Source organism: Nicotiana tabacum, chromosome 9 (assembly GCF_000715075.1).
Source record: "Nicotiana tabacum cultivar K326 chromosome 9, ASM71507v2, whole genome shotgun sequence".
NCBI classification, from domain to species: domain Eukaryota; kingdom Viridiplantae; phylum Streptophyta; class Magnoliopsida; order Solanales; family Solanaceae; genus Nicotiana; species Nicotiana tabacum.
Genome location: NC_134088.1, coordinates 19,836,984 through 19,852,033, shown reverse-complemented (window position 1 = coordinate 19,852,033; position 15,050 = coordinate 19,836,984). Strand labels below are relative to the sequence as shown.

The following is a 15,050-nucleotide window of genomic DNA, read 5'->3' as shown; positions in this document are numbered from 1 at the left end:
TTTCCGGCCAGTTTTTCCGGGACAGCCACATTTAGAATATGATGGATTGTACAGAGAGAAGCTCTTTTTTCTTTCTAGAATCTAGAAAACTGGAAAACATGTCTTTTATGAAAGCTGTCTCTTGGCCAGCCCTAGAACTTGGGGGGAAGATGCCATCGAAAGCTCGACGTAGGACAGGAGCCGCACTTCTCGCTGTCCGAGGAGCACACTCTCAGGCGCAAGGGTTTCTTGGAATCTAGTCTCATTGGGTCTTTCTCCAGATGGGTTGGTTCTCCGGAGGCTGTTAGGAACTGGGCAGTAGAGGCATGGAACGTCAAGGACGGGCTGAAAATATCGCAATTGGGGGACACTCAATATCTCTTTCGTTTTGTTGACACGTCTCAAGCTTCGGAAATTCTTGTCAGAGGAAACAGGTGGTTCGATGGGAACTTTTTAAATCTAGACAGATGGGTGGAGCATGATGGGTGTCTTGACCCTCGCTTCACTGGCGAAACATTGGTGGGTCTCCCGGTGCATCTTTGGTGTCTTGACCTATTCAAGAAGATAGGGAAAATCTGTGAGGTTTTTATTGATGTCACTTGCAGTTTACACGATCTCTCGTGAGTGAGGATTGTGGTGAGGAAAGGGAGCAGAATCCCTGTCTCCACTGTGGTGGAAGATGGCTACTTGAGTTATAGGGTTTGGTTGAGCCCTGAATTTCGCCCTATCTTTATGCCTGTGATAGCGACGGAAGAAAAGGGAAGGTCAGATAGAAGGGAGGGGAGGGGAAATCAGTCTCTGAGGGGAGGAGAGGGTTCACCGGATCACTGGATTATGCCGGAATCAAACGTTAGATCGAGAAGAGACGGGAGGTTTGAAATTGGGGGAGGAAGACAAAATTTTAACAGGAGGAGAAGACGTGAATGGGTCAGTGAGGCGGGCTGGAAAGGCAGAATGAGACGGTCCTCTTCTACTTATTATAGGGCCGGGCATGTTTTCAGCAAGTATAGGCCTGAGCCTCCTCACATGGGCCCAGCAACTTTCCCCAATTCCATTAGAATTGATCCTAAGGGGCCCAGTTTATTTCAAGCTGCGCATGATAAGGCTCCTAAGCATATGGGAACAGTCGTTCCTCCTTCCTCTGGCCAAGGTGCTTCACACAGTGGCACTCCTTCACCGAGATCTAGTGACATGTTCCCCTCTACGATGGACGCTGCTGCAGGGGCAGAACCGGCTAAGGATGGTGCTGTTAATCCACGGCTCCCCGCCTCTGATGGACCCGGTTCCATCAACCCCTCACCTGCTCCTGGGCTTAGTTGTGCTGAGGCTACACTTAAAGCTTCTTCTTCTTCTAGGGAGATTGTTGAGCATGCCCCAATTGATGTTAGTGTCGGACCAGTATTTTCAGTTAATATGCCGCCAAGGGTTCCGTGCTCTCTTCCGCCATGCTACCCTACTGATGGTTCTGGACATTCCTATAGCAGCGGGGTGTTAATTTCAGAGGTTGCTGACCCCCAAGGAAACGGTGAGACCCTTTCGGAGGTTAAAACTCCTAGTACTAGCAATGCTATGGTCTTGTATTCCTCTAGTAGTAGCAAGGAAAGGGCACATATAGAAGAAGCCTGCCCAATTTCGTCAAGGATCGGAGGAGGGGATATGTCTTTTTGGATGGAGGATAAACTGTTAAACTTTGGGAAGTTTCTAGGTGTTTTTGTTGAAGGGAAGGAAGATAGGGTGTTAGAACTGTTGAGGGAGATTGAGCAACAATCTCTTTACGATAGTGCAGGGAGGGAGTTGGGTAAAGGTGTTAAGCAAAATAACTTAGGGGATATAGTGGTGTATCAGAGAAGGGGGCGAGTGTGTGACAAAGAGAAAGGGACCTCGGCTAGGGGGGTGGGGAAATGGGGGCTATTGTTGCTTATGGAAGTTAAGATCCTTTCATGGAATGTGAGGGGGATGAATGACCCAAACAAAAGGGCCATCATCAAAGTGGGAGTTAGGGAGTGGGGTGCCAACCTAGTTTGTTTTCAGGAGACCAAAATGGAAGTTTTGTCGGATGCGATCGTGAGAAGTGTCTGGGGAGGTAGCTGGGTGAAATATGACTGGGTCCCAGCAGTGGGAAGTGCCGGGGGCATCCTACTTATGTGGGATGTTAGAAGCTTGGAGGTAAAGGAGATTAGGAAGGGAGTTTTCTCTATGGCAGCTCTCGTCAAAGATAGAGTGAGTGGGGTGGAGTGGGATTTGGGGGAGTGTATCGGCCGGTAGGGGAAGGGTCCAAGGTGTCTTTCTGGAAGGAACTGGCCAATATTATGGGGGAATGGGACATTCCATGGGTTCTAGGGGGAGACTTTAACACTATTAGATTCCCGGAGGAGAGATTAGGGGGTAGTGTGATTTCGAGGGCCATGGAGGAGTTTTCTGACTTTATCAATGATCACTTTCTCATTGACCTTCCTCTGTCAGGGGAAAGGTTTACTTGGGCCAGGGCGGAGGATTCCAACTCAAGGTCTAGAATTGATAGATTCCTGACATCTCTCTCATGGGATGAGTTGGTGCCGAATGTGCTGCAGATTCCTTTACCTAGGTTGACTTCAGATCATTTGCCTATTTAGCTAGATGGATGCAGAGGGAGGGGGGTGCGTGCTCCCTTCCGATTCGAAAACATGTGGTTGAAAGTGCCAGGATTCTGTGACAAGATGAAAGAATGATGGACAAGCTATGGGGTATCAGGGACACCTTCATACCGTCTTTCGAAGAAACTCAAATTGCTCGAGGGAGATATTATTAGGTGGAATAAAGAGGTTTTTGGGAGGGTAGAGGTTAAAATGAGGGAGCTTATGCATGAATTGGGGGATTTAGAAAGAGGGGAAGGGGCGGGGGAGTTAGACGAATCTGAGAAAGAGAGATTGGGGGAGGTTAAGAGGGAAATAGTCGAGTTAGCAATAGCTCAGGAGACTAGTTGGCGGCAAAAATCGAGGGCGCTCTGGCTAAAGGAGGGGGATTCGAATACCAAGTATTTCCATAGGGTGGCGGTCGCAAATCGAAGGAGAAACTTCATAGAGTCCTTAGTTGTGGATGGGGTGAGGATTGAGGGAGAGGAGGAGGTAAAAGGGGCGATAACGGGGTTTTATGAGAACTTATATAAAGAGGAAGTTAGTTGGAGGCCGACTTTGGGGGAATAGAGTTCAACCATATAAGGGAGGGAGACAGCGAGTGGCTAGAAAGGGTTTTCGAGGAGGAGGAGGTGCACGAGGCTGTGTCGTGTTGTGCTGGTGATAAGGCCCCCGGGCCTGATGGTTTCTCCTTGGCTTTCTTTAAGCTCTTTTGGGACACCATCAAGGGGGAGTTGATGGAAGCCATTGAATACTTCCATGCGAATGGTGTTTTCGAGAGAAGTATCAATGCTTCCTTTATTACTATTGTGCCTAAGAAAGAAGGTGCATCTTGTATCAGAGACTACAGGCCTATTAGTCTAGTGGGGAGCATTTACAAGATTATTTCTAAAGTGCTTTCCAACAGACTTAAGAAGGTTCTTGACATGACTATTTCGTCCTCCCAGAATGCGTTTGTGGAAGGTAGGCAGATCCTGGATGCTGCCTTGGTGGCAAATGAACTTGTAGACTCCAGAAGGAAAAATAAAGAACCCAGCTTACTATGCAAGTTAGATCTTGAGAAGGCTTTCGACCCTGTCAATTGGAAGTTCCTGGACTTCATTATGATGCGGATGGGGTTTGGGGAAAGATGGAGGGGATGGATAAAGTTCTGCATTTCCTCAGTCAGATTCTCTGTCCTGGTTAATGGTAGCCCGTGTGGTTTCTTTGGCAGCTCCAGGGGTCTCAGGCAAGGTGACCCCCTATCCCCCATGTTATTCATTCTAGTGATGGATGCTCTGAGTAAAATGATGGATCGTGCGGCAGACGGAGGTTTCTTGAGAGGATTCTCAGCTCCGATTGGGGTGCTCAGTGCCCGAAGAGTCTCACATTTGCTTTTTGCGGATGACACACTGGTTTTCTGTGATGCCGATATGGATCAGTTGACATACCTGAAGCAGGTCCTGCAGTGGTTTCAGTTAGTATCAGGACTCAAAATCAACATCGGCAAGTGTGAGATTTTTCCGGTAGGTGAGGTTACTAATATTGATGCCTTGTCTGGTGTTCTCAGATGCAAGGTGGGCTCCCTTCCCACTACTTACCTGGGCCTCCCTTTGGGCGCTCCATATAAGGATACTACGGTTTGGAATACAGTGATCGAGCGGGTTGAAAAAAGATTAGCAGGGTGGCAAAAACGGTATTTGTCAAAAGGAGGTAAGGAAGTGCTTATCAAAAGCACTTTATCGAGTATGCCCACCTATTACTTATCCCTGTTGCAAGCACCGGTGAGCATCACAGAAAAACTGGAGCGACTTCAAAGGAACTTTCTGTGGGATGCGGCGGATGGAACTAGAAAGTTTCATCTAGTGAATTGGCAGACAGTCACTTCCCCAAAGAAGTGGGGTGGACTTGGAGTGAAAGATCTTAGGGTATTTAACAGAGCTTTAATGGGAAAGTGGTTGTGGAGATTCGGGGTAGAAGAGCATGCTCTATGGAGGGAGGTCATAGTAGAAAAGTACGATTCAACGGGAGGGGGTTGGAGGACCAAGGCGATCACAACACCTTTCGGGTGTGGCATGTGGAGGAGTATCATGAAGAATTGGGAAGCATTCAGTGGCAACATCACTTACAGGGTGGGAGATGGAAGGAGAATCAGCTTTTGGAATCATAGGTGGTGTGGAGAGGATACTCTGAGGGTCTCCTTCCCCCACGTATTCAGAGTTTCAAACCAGAAGGAACTGATGGTCCAACAGATTCGCAAGGAGCATGAAGGGGGGTAGTATGAGACCTCTCATTCAGGAGGAACATGCAAGATTGGGAGATTGCGGAGCTTCAAGTCTTGTTGGCACTGCTATACGGGCAAGACATGCTCCAGCCATCCTGCGACTATTGGAGATGGGGCTTGCGTGGCGATGGTTTGTTCACCGTAAAGTCCTTTTACCAGAGTATGTTGGTGAGAGAGGAGACCACTTTTCCATACTCCTCGATCTGGATTCCTAGGGCGCCCACGAAGGTATGCTTTTTTGCATGGCTAGCGGCAAGGGGAGTGATCTTGACTGCTGAAAATCTCCGAAAGAGGGGAATTACACTTGTTAGTTGGTGCTACATGTGTAAAAACTCTGGGGAAGAAGTCGATCACCTTATGTTGCATTGCCCTGTGTCCTCTACATTGTGGAGGTTAATCCTGAATCTATTTGGTGTTCAATGGGTGATGCCAAGCACTGTAAAGGAAATGTTATATAGCTGGGGCGGTTTTCGTAGAAGAAGAAAGCAAAGGGCGTGGAAATTCGCCCCGTTAGTTCTCATGTGGGTAGTATGGGAGGAGAGAAATAGGAGAGCTTTTGAGGAGATTGAGTCTCCTTTTTCACATCTTAAGAATAGTCTTTTATCTTTGATCGCTTTTTGGTGCACTCATTTAGCCCCTACTTGTATAGAAGATTGGGCGTCTTTTGTAGAGAATCATGTTCTGATGTAAATTCTCTACGTCTTTGGTATACTTCGTGTACACGGGAGTTCTCTCCCTTTTGATTAATACAATTTACCTTATCAAAAAAAAAATGAAACTAGTCTCAATTTTTTTTTGAAACTGGTAACTTTTCTATATTTCATATGTAGCAAAACAGTACTTAGGTAGTACTAAAACCATATATACAAACTATCACTGACACTCTCTCTATATTGACTCTAAAACATCAATAATGGTGTCAGTATCATTTGTGTAGATCTGATTACACCAAAAACACAACAACAAAATAAAGTTTAACTTGATCTTCTGCGCCCCATTCTCCACATTCTCAAAACATCTGGAGTTTCTCTCTTTCCAAATTGTCCACCAAATGCAAGCTGGTATAATTCTCCATTTGGTCCTGTCCTTTGCTTGTAGTCCTGTTTCCTCCCAACTTTTAAGAGTATCTATCACCTTCCCAGGCATGGTCCAGGAAATGCCTTTGAGGTTAAGAATAATTCTCCATAGATGAGATGTTATCTTACAGTGAAGGAAGAGATGGTTAATTGTCTCTGCTGTTTCCCCACACAAAAAGCATCTAGAACATAAAATGAAACCTTTTTTCATCAAATTATCTTGTGTAAGGACTGCTTCCTTAGCCAGTAGCCACACAAAACAAACAACTTTGTGAGGAATTTTTGTTTTCTAGATGTGTTTCCAAGGCCAATTGGCTATCTGCTGGTTGGAGTAATTCATCCTCTTGTAAACTGCATTAACTTTGAATAAACCCTTACTGTTGCCTTGCCACCATAGTACATCTTCACCTGCTTGTAATCCACTAAACTGCTCTAGTGCACAGAAGGATTCAACCACTCTTTGTGCTTCCCAATCGTTGATATGTCTTCTAAAAATGATGTTTCATCCTTGAGGTGTCCACATCTCTGCTATAGTCCTTTGCCGATGTAGAGCTAAATTGAAGACTTCTGGAAAAGCCACATCCAATCTGCCAACTTCATGCCAATTGTCCTTCCAAAAGCTAGTCTTATTCCCATCAAACACTTTGATCTTGGAATCATTCCTCAACTCACTCCACAATGATCTAGTGGATCTCCATAGACTAACCCCATATGGTGTAGGGGCCTCCTTAGTCATCCATTTGTCTTCCTGTCCATATTTTGCTTTAATAATGTTTCCCCACATGAGTTGATTCTCCTTGTTGAGCCTCCACAATCATTTCATTCTAAGAGCTTTACTCTGAATCTTCAAGTTCTTGATCCCTAACCCTCAAAGTCCAAGGTTCTTGCCAAAAGTGAGTGCTTTCCATTTCACCAAGTGGTAGCCCTTCCTTTCTTTGTTCCCATTCCATAAAAAATTCCTCCTGATGCTATCTAACCTATTGATGATCCCTGTTGGAATGGGGAACAAGGACATCGTATATGTTGGAAGTGCATCAAGAACTGAGTTGATAAGAGTCACTCTGCCACCTAGAGATAGATGCTGGGTTTTCCACCTGGCCAGTTTCTTTTCACACTTCTCTATAACATTGTTCCAAATCCCTATTGACTTAGATTTAGCTCCTAAAGTCATTCCAAGATATATTGTTGGTAAAGCCCCTACTTCACCACCCAGAACAACAGCTAACATATCCATGATTGTGACATCATTGATAGGGTAAAGAAAACTCTTCCTCCAGTTGATATGCAAACCAGAGATTCCTTCAAAAAGAACCAGAATCACCCTGAGGTATTTCAGTTGATCTTCTTCAGCATCACAGAATATGAGGGTATCATCAGCATATTGTAAATGACTCACTTCTAAACTATCATTGCCCCTTCTAGCTACATCAAAACCTTTTATCCACCCATACTGATTGGCTGTTTTAATCAAATTGTTAAGACCTTCCATAGCAATCACAAACAGAAAAGGTGATAAATGATCACCTTGCCTTAGTCCCCTTTCTGCTTTGAAAAAACCTGCTGGGGAGCCATTTATAAGAACTGAAAATCTGGCTGTTGACATGCAGAATTTAATCCAATTCATCCATTTCTGGTCAAAACCCATTCTTTCTAGCAGGCTCAAGAGGAAATTCCAATTGACATGGTCATAAGCCTTTTCAATATCAAGTTTGCACAAGATACCATGTTTCTTTTGTTTCAACCTAGAATCAACTGCTTCATTGGCTACCATTACAACATCCATGATCTGTCTACCTTTAATGAAAGCCATTTGTTGATAGTCCACCAATTGTGAAATTACCCTTTTTAGTCTCTCTGCCAAAACTTTGGAAAACAATTTGTAAATGCTACCTATCATGCTGATAGGCTTGAAATCCCTTAGTTCCTTAGCACATTTGTTCTTTGGAATGAGAGCAATAAATGTTGCATTGAAGCTTCTTTCAAAAACTTCTTTGTCATAAAAGTTTTGAAAAGCATTCATGATGTCATACTTCACTATCTCCCAGCATTTGATGAAGAACCCCATAGTAAAACCATCTGGGCCAGGAGCTTTATCTATTGCACATAGCTTCAAGCACCTTAGCACTTCATTCTCTTCAAAGTTACCCTGTAGAGCTTCCTTATCCTCCTAAGTTAAAACGGGGCAATTGTCATAGTGGCATGTAGGTCTCCATTGAGTAGTTTCTTTGTACAACTTCTGATAATAATCAATAATTTCCTCTTCTATTCTAGCTGGCTCCTCTGTTAATTCTCCATGTATCATCAGTTGGTCAATACTGTTGAATCTTTTATGTGCATTGCTACTTTGTGAAAAAACTTAGTGTTCCTGTCACCTTCTTTCAGCCATAGGGCCCTAGATTTTTGTCTCCATGAGATTTCCTCATTTTTGATCAACTCCTCATACTCCATGAATATTGCTGTCTTCTTGATAGTTTCTTCCTCGGTTAAAATTCTATCTCCAAGCACCTCATCCAGTTCTGCCATTTGACTTAACAATTTCTTCCTTTGATATCCCAAATTCCCTGCTCCACTCCTTGAGTTTTGATTTGAGAGCTTTTAATTTACAGGCCAGTATAAAGTCAGGCATGCCTGAAAAATTGAAAGAACTCCACCATTCTTTGACTCTGTCATTGAAACCAGCTGTTCCTAGCCACCAATTCTCAAATTTAAAATAGTTTTTGTTCCTGTTCCAAGTGCTCCAAGTCCCCCCTGTAGAGCTACTAGAATGTGATCAGATGCTAGTCTTTGCAGTGGAATCTGTTTTATATTACTAAAACTATCATCCCACTCCTTAGAAATCAGGAACCTATCAATTCTGGAAGCCATGTCTTGATTATCCCCTTTAAACCAAGTGAAGCTACCATCTTCTAATCGTAGATCAATTAAGTTCATGTCTTCAATGAAATCAGAAAATTCCACCATACCCCTTGTTCTCCTCCTACAATCTTTTTTTCTGAAATGAATCTGGTGACATTAAAGTCTCCACAAACAGCCCAAGGCCCTTCCATCAATCCCCTTATTGCACATATCTCATATCTCATCCCACACTATCCTTATCTCAATGTAGTTATTTGGAGCATGTACCCCAGTTATATGACATGAAAAATTCTGAAAATGTGCCATAAACTTGCAAGTCAAAGTGTAGCAACCAGTTTCCAGAACTTCCCCCTCCCAGCTTCTACAATCCCACATCATCATGATACCCCTTCTAGTGCCACTAGCTTCCAGGTGAGCAAATCTGACCCATCTTCCTCCCCACACTTCTTTGACAATCTCTCTAATGTCCCCCTCTAGTTTAGTCTCTTGGAAGCATATGATGTCTGCATTCCAGTCAACTACCAAACTCTGCACAATTCTCCTTTTATCCCTGTCATTCAATCCCCTTACATTCCATGAAACTATTTTGAACTGCATGGATCCAGGGTAAGCATCTTCCTCCCCTTACTCCTTTCCCCCTCGCTCTTGAATTTAACATCGAAAGTAACTAGACCTTTTAATTCGTGTTCCTCGTTAAATATTGTCTTCTTACACACACTGTCAGGCTCCATCCTTCTAGCTTGTCTGCAGCTATCTACTTGTAACAACAATTCCAAAGCCTCCTCTTCATGCCCCCGGAAATCTACCCCCAAGTAATTTGTCCAGCTTGATCAAATTCTTTTGGACCCATAGTGATGTCTCCCTTGCTGTGACTTGAATGGCTTGTTGTTGCTGAATGAGAAGAGGTTCAGCCTCTTCCACTTTCTAATTTTCTATTGTATTTTGTTGTGCTAATTCCAAAGTTTGTTCTTCCATTCCCCTGCTCTCATCTTCTCTTTCCTCCGGATATTCTGTTGCCCCAATTAAATCTAGAGAAGATCCCCCGAAAACAGCCTCTGTTATGGCCGCATTTATCTCTGCACAGTTTCCTTGAAAATCTGCACTTTGAGGCTTTGCATGCACCAACTTTTGGGTGGAATAAGGTTCTAGAGCTCAACAAAGAGATCGCTGAGTAAATCTTGTGAAGTGGGACCTTTTAAGTCATTAAAAATGACTTGGCCTGCAAAGTATGGCCCAAAAGAATTATTAAAAGCAACCTCCTCATTGGGCTCAGCTTGCTGGCTCATTTTAGTTGCTTCATTAAACCTAACCACCTGCTTCTCACGTGCATTTGTTTTCACATATCTTCCAGCTGTCAAATAAGTACCACCCACGTGTTTTCTGTCTTTGAAATCCCTGCAAGAAGGGGATTTTTGTACTTCAGCACAGTTGGTAACCCTATTTGCCCTCTGGGTAAAGGCAATACCTGGGTTTTGCTTTCCAGCCAGATTGGAATGTGGTGAGTGATTCCTTTACTAGTTATGGATACCTCTCTTGGTAGATTCCTCCCATTGTTCCTTACCAAAATTCTGGCCCACTTCAGATGATTTTTGAGCTCTGTTTCTTCTTCAGTAGCCACCCATCCTCCACAGAATTCGCCTATTTCTTGAAAAATTCTATGCGACCACAGATGAAGGGGAATTCCTACTGCTTTAATCCAGGTTTCTTTGATTTCAATAGAATTTGAAATACACCCTGCCATGGGGTTCCACTATTCTAATTGCAACCTGAGCTTTTTCCAGAACCATTGCCCTTGAATGGTCCTCTCAGCCATGTATCTATTAGGGAATTCGAATAAGAACAAATCCCAGTACATCTCATAGATGTTCACCCCAAAAACATTTTTCCAAGTTGAAGTTGACCACCTTCTTATGTCAGCAAGTGTGGGTTTTTCCTACGCTTCTTCTCCGAAACTCCCAACTAAACATCTCTTCAAAGGCCCATTCTCTTGTGCATTAGCAGATTCAGAGATGTCAATATTTCCACTGTTACAAGTCACCTCTGCTTCACGAAGACTCCTAGTCTGCCATTTACTATCTTGTACAACCTTCTTATACGGATAGTTGGCCTCAGTTAATCTTGGGGGAACAACCACTGCTACTTTTTTTGAGTATTTAATGAAGTTGTTGATCTTAAATGCTATCTCATTCCAACCTGCATTAAAGACTGGTTCATGAATAATAAGTACTGATCTTCCTCCAACATTTAATGACAGAATACTTATGTATCTCCCATGCTCATTAAATTTCCTGGTGCAAAAGTGCTCTGAGTCCTGCTCTGAAATTTTCCATCTCCTGACCACTCTATTCTGGTCCTTTGAGGCCTCCTTAAGAGTGAAGCAAATCCATTCCATGATCAACCCATTCATACCACTCTGAGTTGCTAGCAGATCACCTGGTAATATCAAAAGATTTGAACCCAGCATTAAAGTAAATCCTGTTCTCCCCCATTCCAAAACCTTGGATAGAGATAAGAATGGAGAAAGCAACCACAGAAGGTGATTCCTTGAAAAGAGAGAACAGAGGGAGGGGAAGAAAGAGAAAGAGAAAGGTATCTCCGATGGAAGAAAACCGGAGAAGGAGAGATTCTCCCTCCTAGAGGGAAGGAGAGAGAAGAGTCTCAAAAAGAGTGCCTGAGAGCATTTGCATGATAAAACAATAGAAAAGGTTATAGGATTAAAAACAAAAGTCAACAGGTTACAAATATATTGGTATTGAGAGAGAGAGAATGCTGGTTTTATTGCGCTACTTTAAGATCTACATTGGTATTTTTACCATCTCATAGACTGGAGCAATGTTTCTAGCCTTGTTCTTATCCGGTGATGAAAAATTTCCCAAATCCCGCGATGGAATTTCGAGGAAAAAATTTGCTGCTAAGAAGGATGCTGTTAGTTATTGTGATAAGGAGGATAAAAATGAGTTATTTAAGAACACAAGGCTAGTTACAATTTCAATGACATTCAATCGAACATTATCTGAAGTAAGCTGAAGCAATGACCTTGAATGAGATTCTGCACATGGGAGATTTTATCGGTGTGGAATTTTAGTTCTTTTTTATCTTCACGAGTGTTGTTGATTAATTTGCTCCTGCGTGAGGATATTTGACGAGGGGACATTGTTAAGGTCTTTGCAATCTTCTGTCAATTATGGGAAGGTGCTTGTTATGAAGTTTTGGTGGAACCTGACAGGGATGACGGATAGCATAATTAACAGAAAACTCATTGAAAGACTCTACAAGACAATTTCTTATGGAGTTACTACTGTCGATTGGAAGGGAAGCAGGATCATTTATTGATAAGAATCAAAGTGCAGTTCTCGATTTTGTTTCTCCGATCTGACTGGCCATTATGATGAAATTGGAGGCATTTAGATGATTAGAAAGTATAGCATGCCTGGAGATTAATGGTTGTAATCTCTTCAGGAAGGTTCAATGTCTTTGAGAGACATCCTAGTTATCGTCATATCATATCTAGAGATAATGTTCCTTTACGAATTTATAGGTGCTGGGAAGAAGCAAGTTTAGAATTCAACAATCAGTTCCGAAGTCTAGAATTGCCCTTGGGAAACATTAAAGTGCAATAGACTCAATCAGTGTTATCAAAGGCGAAAAGTGCAAAAAAAAGCTCCAAGGTCTGTTGGGGCTTTAAGCGCAAAGCGCAAATAAAGCGTGGGCTTTAATGAAAAAAGGCACAACTAGAGAAAGAGTAAAAATATGTATATGTAGTCTAACACCAATAATTATAAGCATGAATAACAAATATATGGACAAAGAAATTGGAAAAAAATTATGATAAAGTGAAGAATCAATTATTTAGTGTCGTCTTTTCAGGATTACACTCATTGGAAAGGAAAAGTATGGTTTAGAGCCTTGATGCAACACTGAAGCGCCCACAAAGCGAAGCGAAGCGCTCAACATGTTTTGAGCCTCGCTTCAGGGCTTAAGCACGCTTTAAGCGCGCCTTTAAATACACTGTTTCCGTGCAACAAACCAGCTTCAAAAAGGTTATAAATTTAAAGATCATATGCACTTAGGCTAATAATACAGAGAACAAAATTAGAGTAAAGCAGTAACTCATGGACCAAAACTGCTTTTTCCTTGTGGGGAACTCTTTCTTAAAGAAAGTATTTTTCATCAAAGTGGTGAAATGACTTCCCTTGCTTTTGGGAAAATGTCATTCTTTTCTGCAAGTATCCCAACTCTTACTCATTATCACTTGCTTCAACCAACTCGTGAACCGTATTGTTAAAATTTTCATTTGAAAAACATTATAATCAATCTTTGATACTCAAAGATATCACCAAACACTATCATCAAAACCTATCTTCCACTTTTAAATTTAACATGTGCCATTTACACTTATACCCTACTAAATACCAGAAAATGTTTTTCCGAGGTAAAACATTTACACAAAAACATTTTCCATCGAAAATAATCTTGTTTGTGCTAAATGCACCCATAGCTGGGTTGTGTTTTCATCTTTGTGGTCTTCCAAGAGGGGCATCCTCTAGTTGCTACGAGTTTGGTTTCCTCTTACTAATTTATTGTTCTGAGATTATGCCTTACATTAGCGTGCAGATTTTGCAACTCCAAGTGATAGGCCACATTCATATTTCTCTACTTTTTGGCTAATTTCACGTTCTATCTATTTGGCAGTTACAAGATGCTGGATGCTGGACTGATGCTGCAACATTAGCGGCAACACATTTAAAAGGAACTGATTATGCAAGGTTAATACCTATCTTTGATTAAAGAGAACGTGGATATTATTAGTAGTATACTTGTCAATATGGAAAAGTTAAAATGTCTGTCCTGCAGGGTTTTGCTAAGGTGGGCTCAGCATGTTCTTCATTCTGAACACAACATTTGGAGGTATCATCATCTCTTCATCTGATATTTTCCAGAAAATCAATGGTTTTCTTATCTAGTAATAACTCAATGCAGGGCACTTATCTTGTATGTTGCTGCTGGTGCATTGCCAGAGGCATTGGCTGCTCTTCGTGGGGCACAACAACCAGATACAGCAGCCATGTTTATACTTGCTTGCCGGGAAATCCATAGTGAATATCTATCTAGCTTGGATGATGAATTAAGATCTTCAGATAAGTTGGTTAACTTGCCGGGACTGAACCCAGAAAGTGAAGATGTCATTGCAGTCGGTGAATACTATGGACAATACCAGAGAAAACTAGTCCATCTTTGCATGGACTCCCAACCATTCTCTGACTGAGAAAAACTTGGTTGGCATATCTTTTGCAGTGCGTCTTAAGATATCGGGCTCAACTATCCGAGTCACCAAGACAAGCTTCCCTTCCCCCGAACCATACATTTGAGCCTAAACCTCGAGACATTTAAGCGCCAAGAGCCTTGCCGGAACTACAGTTTGGTATCAGTTTGAAAATATTTGGCCTGTCGCACTTATCCAATAGAGAAAGTAATCTGCAGTTCTTTGTGGGTCAATCCTGACTGAATTGGTGACGACGCTTTTAACCTGGTGGGAGATGTTTTTTTGACATGTATACTACCACTCGTAAATTCATTCCACTGAGATGAACGATTGTTCTGTTTAGAAGTTTGTTCCTTAATACACGTCCTTTGAAAGCTAGCCAGATTACAAGATCAATTCTTTTGTATTAAATGGAACTGCTGTATATTGATTGATTGACTATAATTATATAATAGGCATTGAATCATTGAGTTCATTGTTATTTCATAACCAATAAAACCATCAAAGTGGTAGTTCATTTTTATGCACGATGAACTAGCAAACCGTCAGAAGCATGCTTGAGCTTTATAACTGTTGCACGTAATTGCATCAACGTGAATGATTTGGAGTCCAAGATTATTTGTCTTGGACTTGGAGTATCAAGTTGTTTGACTGATAACTTCAGGATTCAAATTCATCCTTTTCAATGAGACCTTCTAAGTTCTAATACTTTTTTGAGAATAGTTTAACAAAGGACGGTAGGTGTATTCGAGAAAAATCTAATCAAATCGACTTGAAACGTCCAATTTGCATATGGTTGCAGGCGCCGTGCATCTCCTGAACCAAAAACGTGTATTTTACCCAAATTTTTGAGCGGGTGAGGTACTTTATTCCACCTGATATGGCAAAAACATGTGTTTTACCCCGTATTCTTTTTTTTGTTGTCTGTCGTTGTGTTGTTTTCTTACATAACGAAACAACTATAATTTTTAGCTACACCGGATGTGCAACTAAAAGTGTAT

At 42.1% G+C, this 15,050-nt stretch overlaps 1 protein-coding gene across 1 annotated transcript in view; it reads left to right on the top strand.

Annotated features, from left to right (window-relative positions):
* Positions 1-14,524, top strand: part of LOC107809927 (uncharacterized) — a 39,507-nt gene extending 24,983 nt beyond the window's left edge. Inside the window, exons 18-20 of the mRNA XM_075221496.1 lie at positions 13,479-13,552; positions 13,641-13,694; positions 13,767-14,524. Of these exons, the coding sequence (XP_075077597.1) occupies positions 13,479-13,552; positions 13,641-13,694; positions 13,767-14,052 (414 nt within the window). The 3' untranslated portion in view covers positions 14,053-14,524. The remainder of the gene's footprint in view (positions 1-13,478; positions 13,553-13,640; positions 13,695-13,766) is intronic.
* The last annotated feature ends 526 nt before the right edge of the window (positions 14,525-15,050 follow it).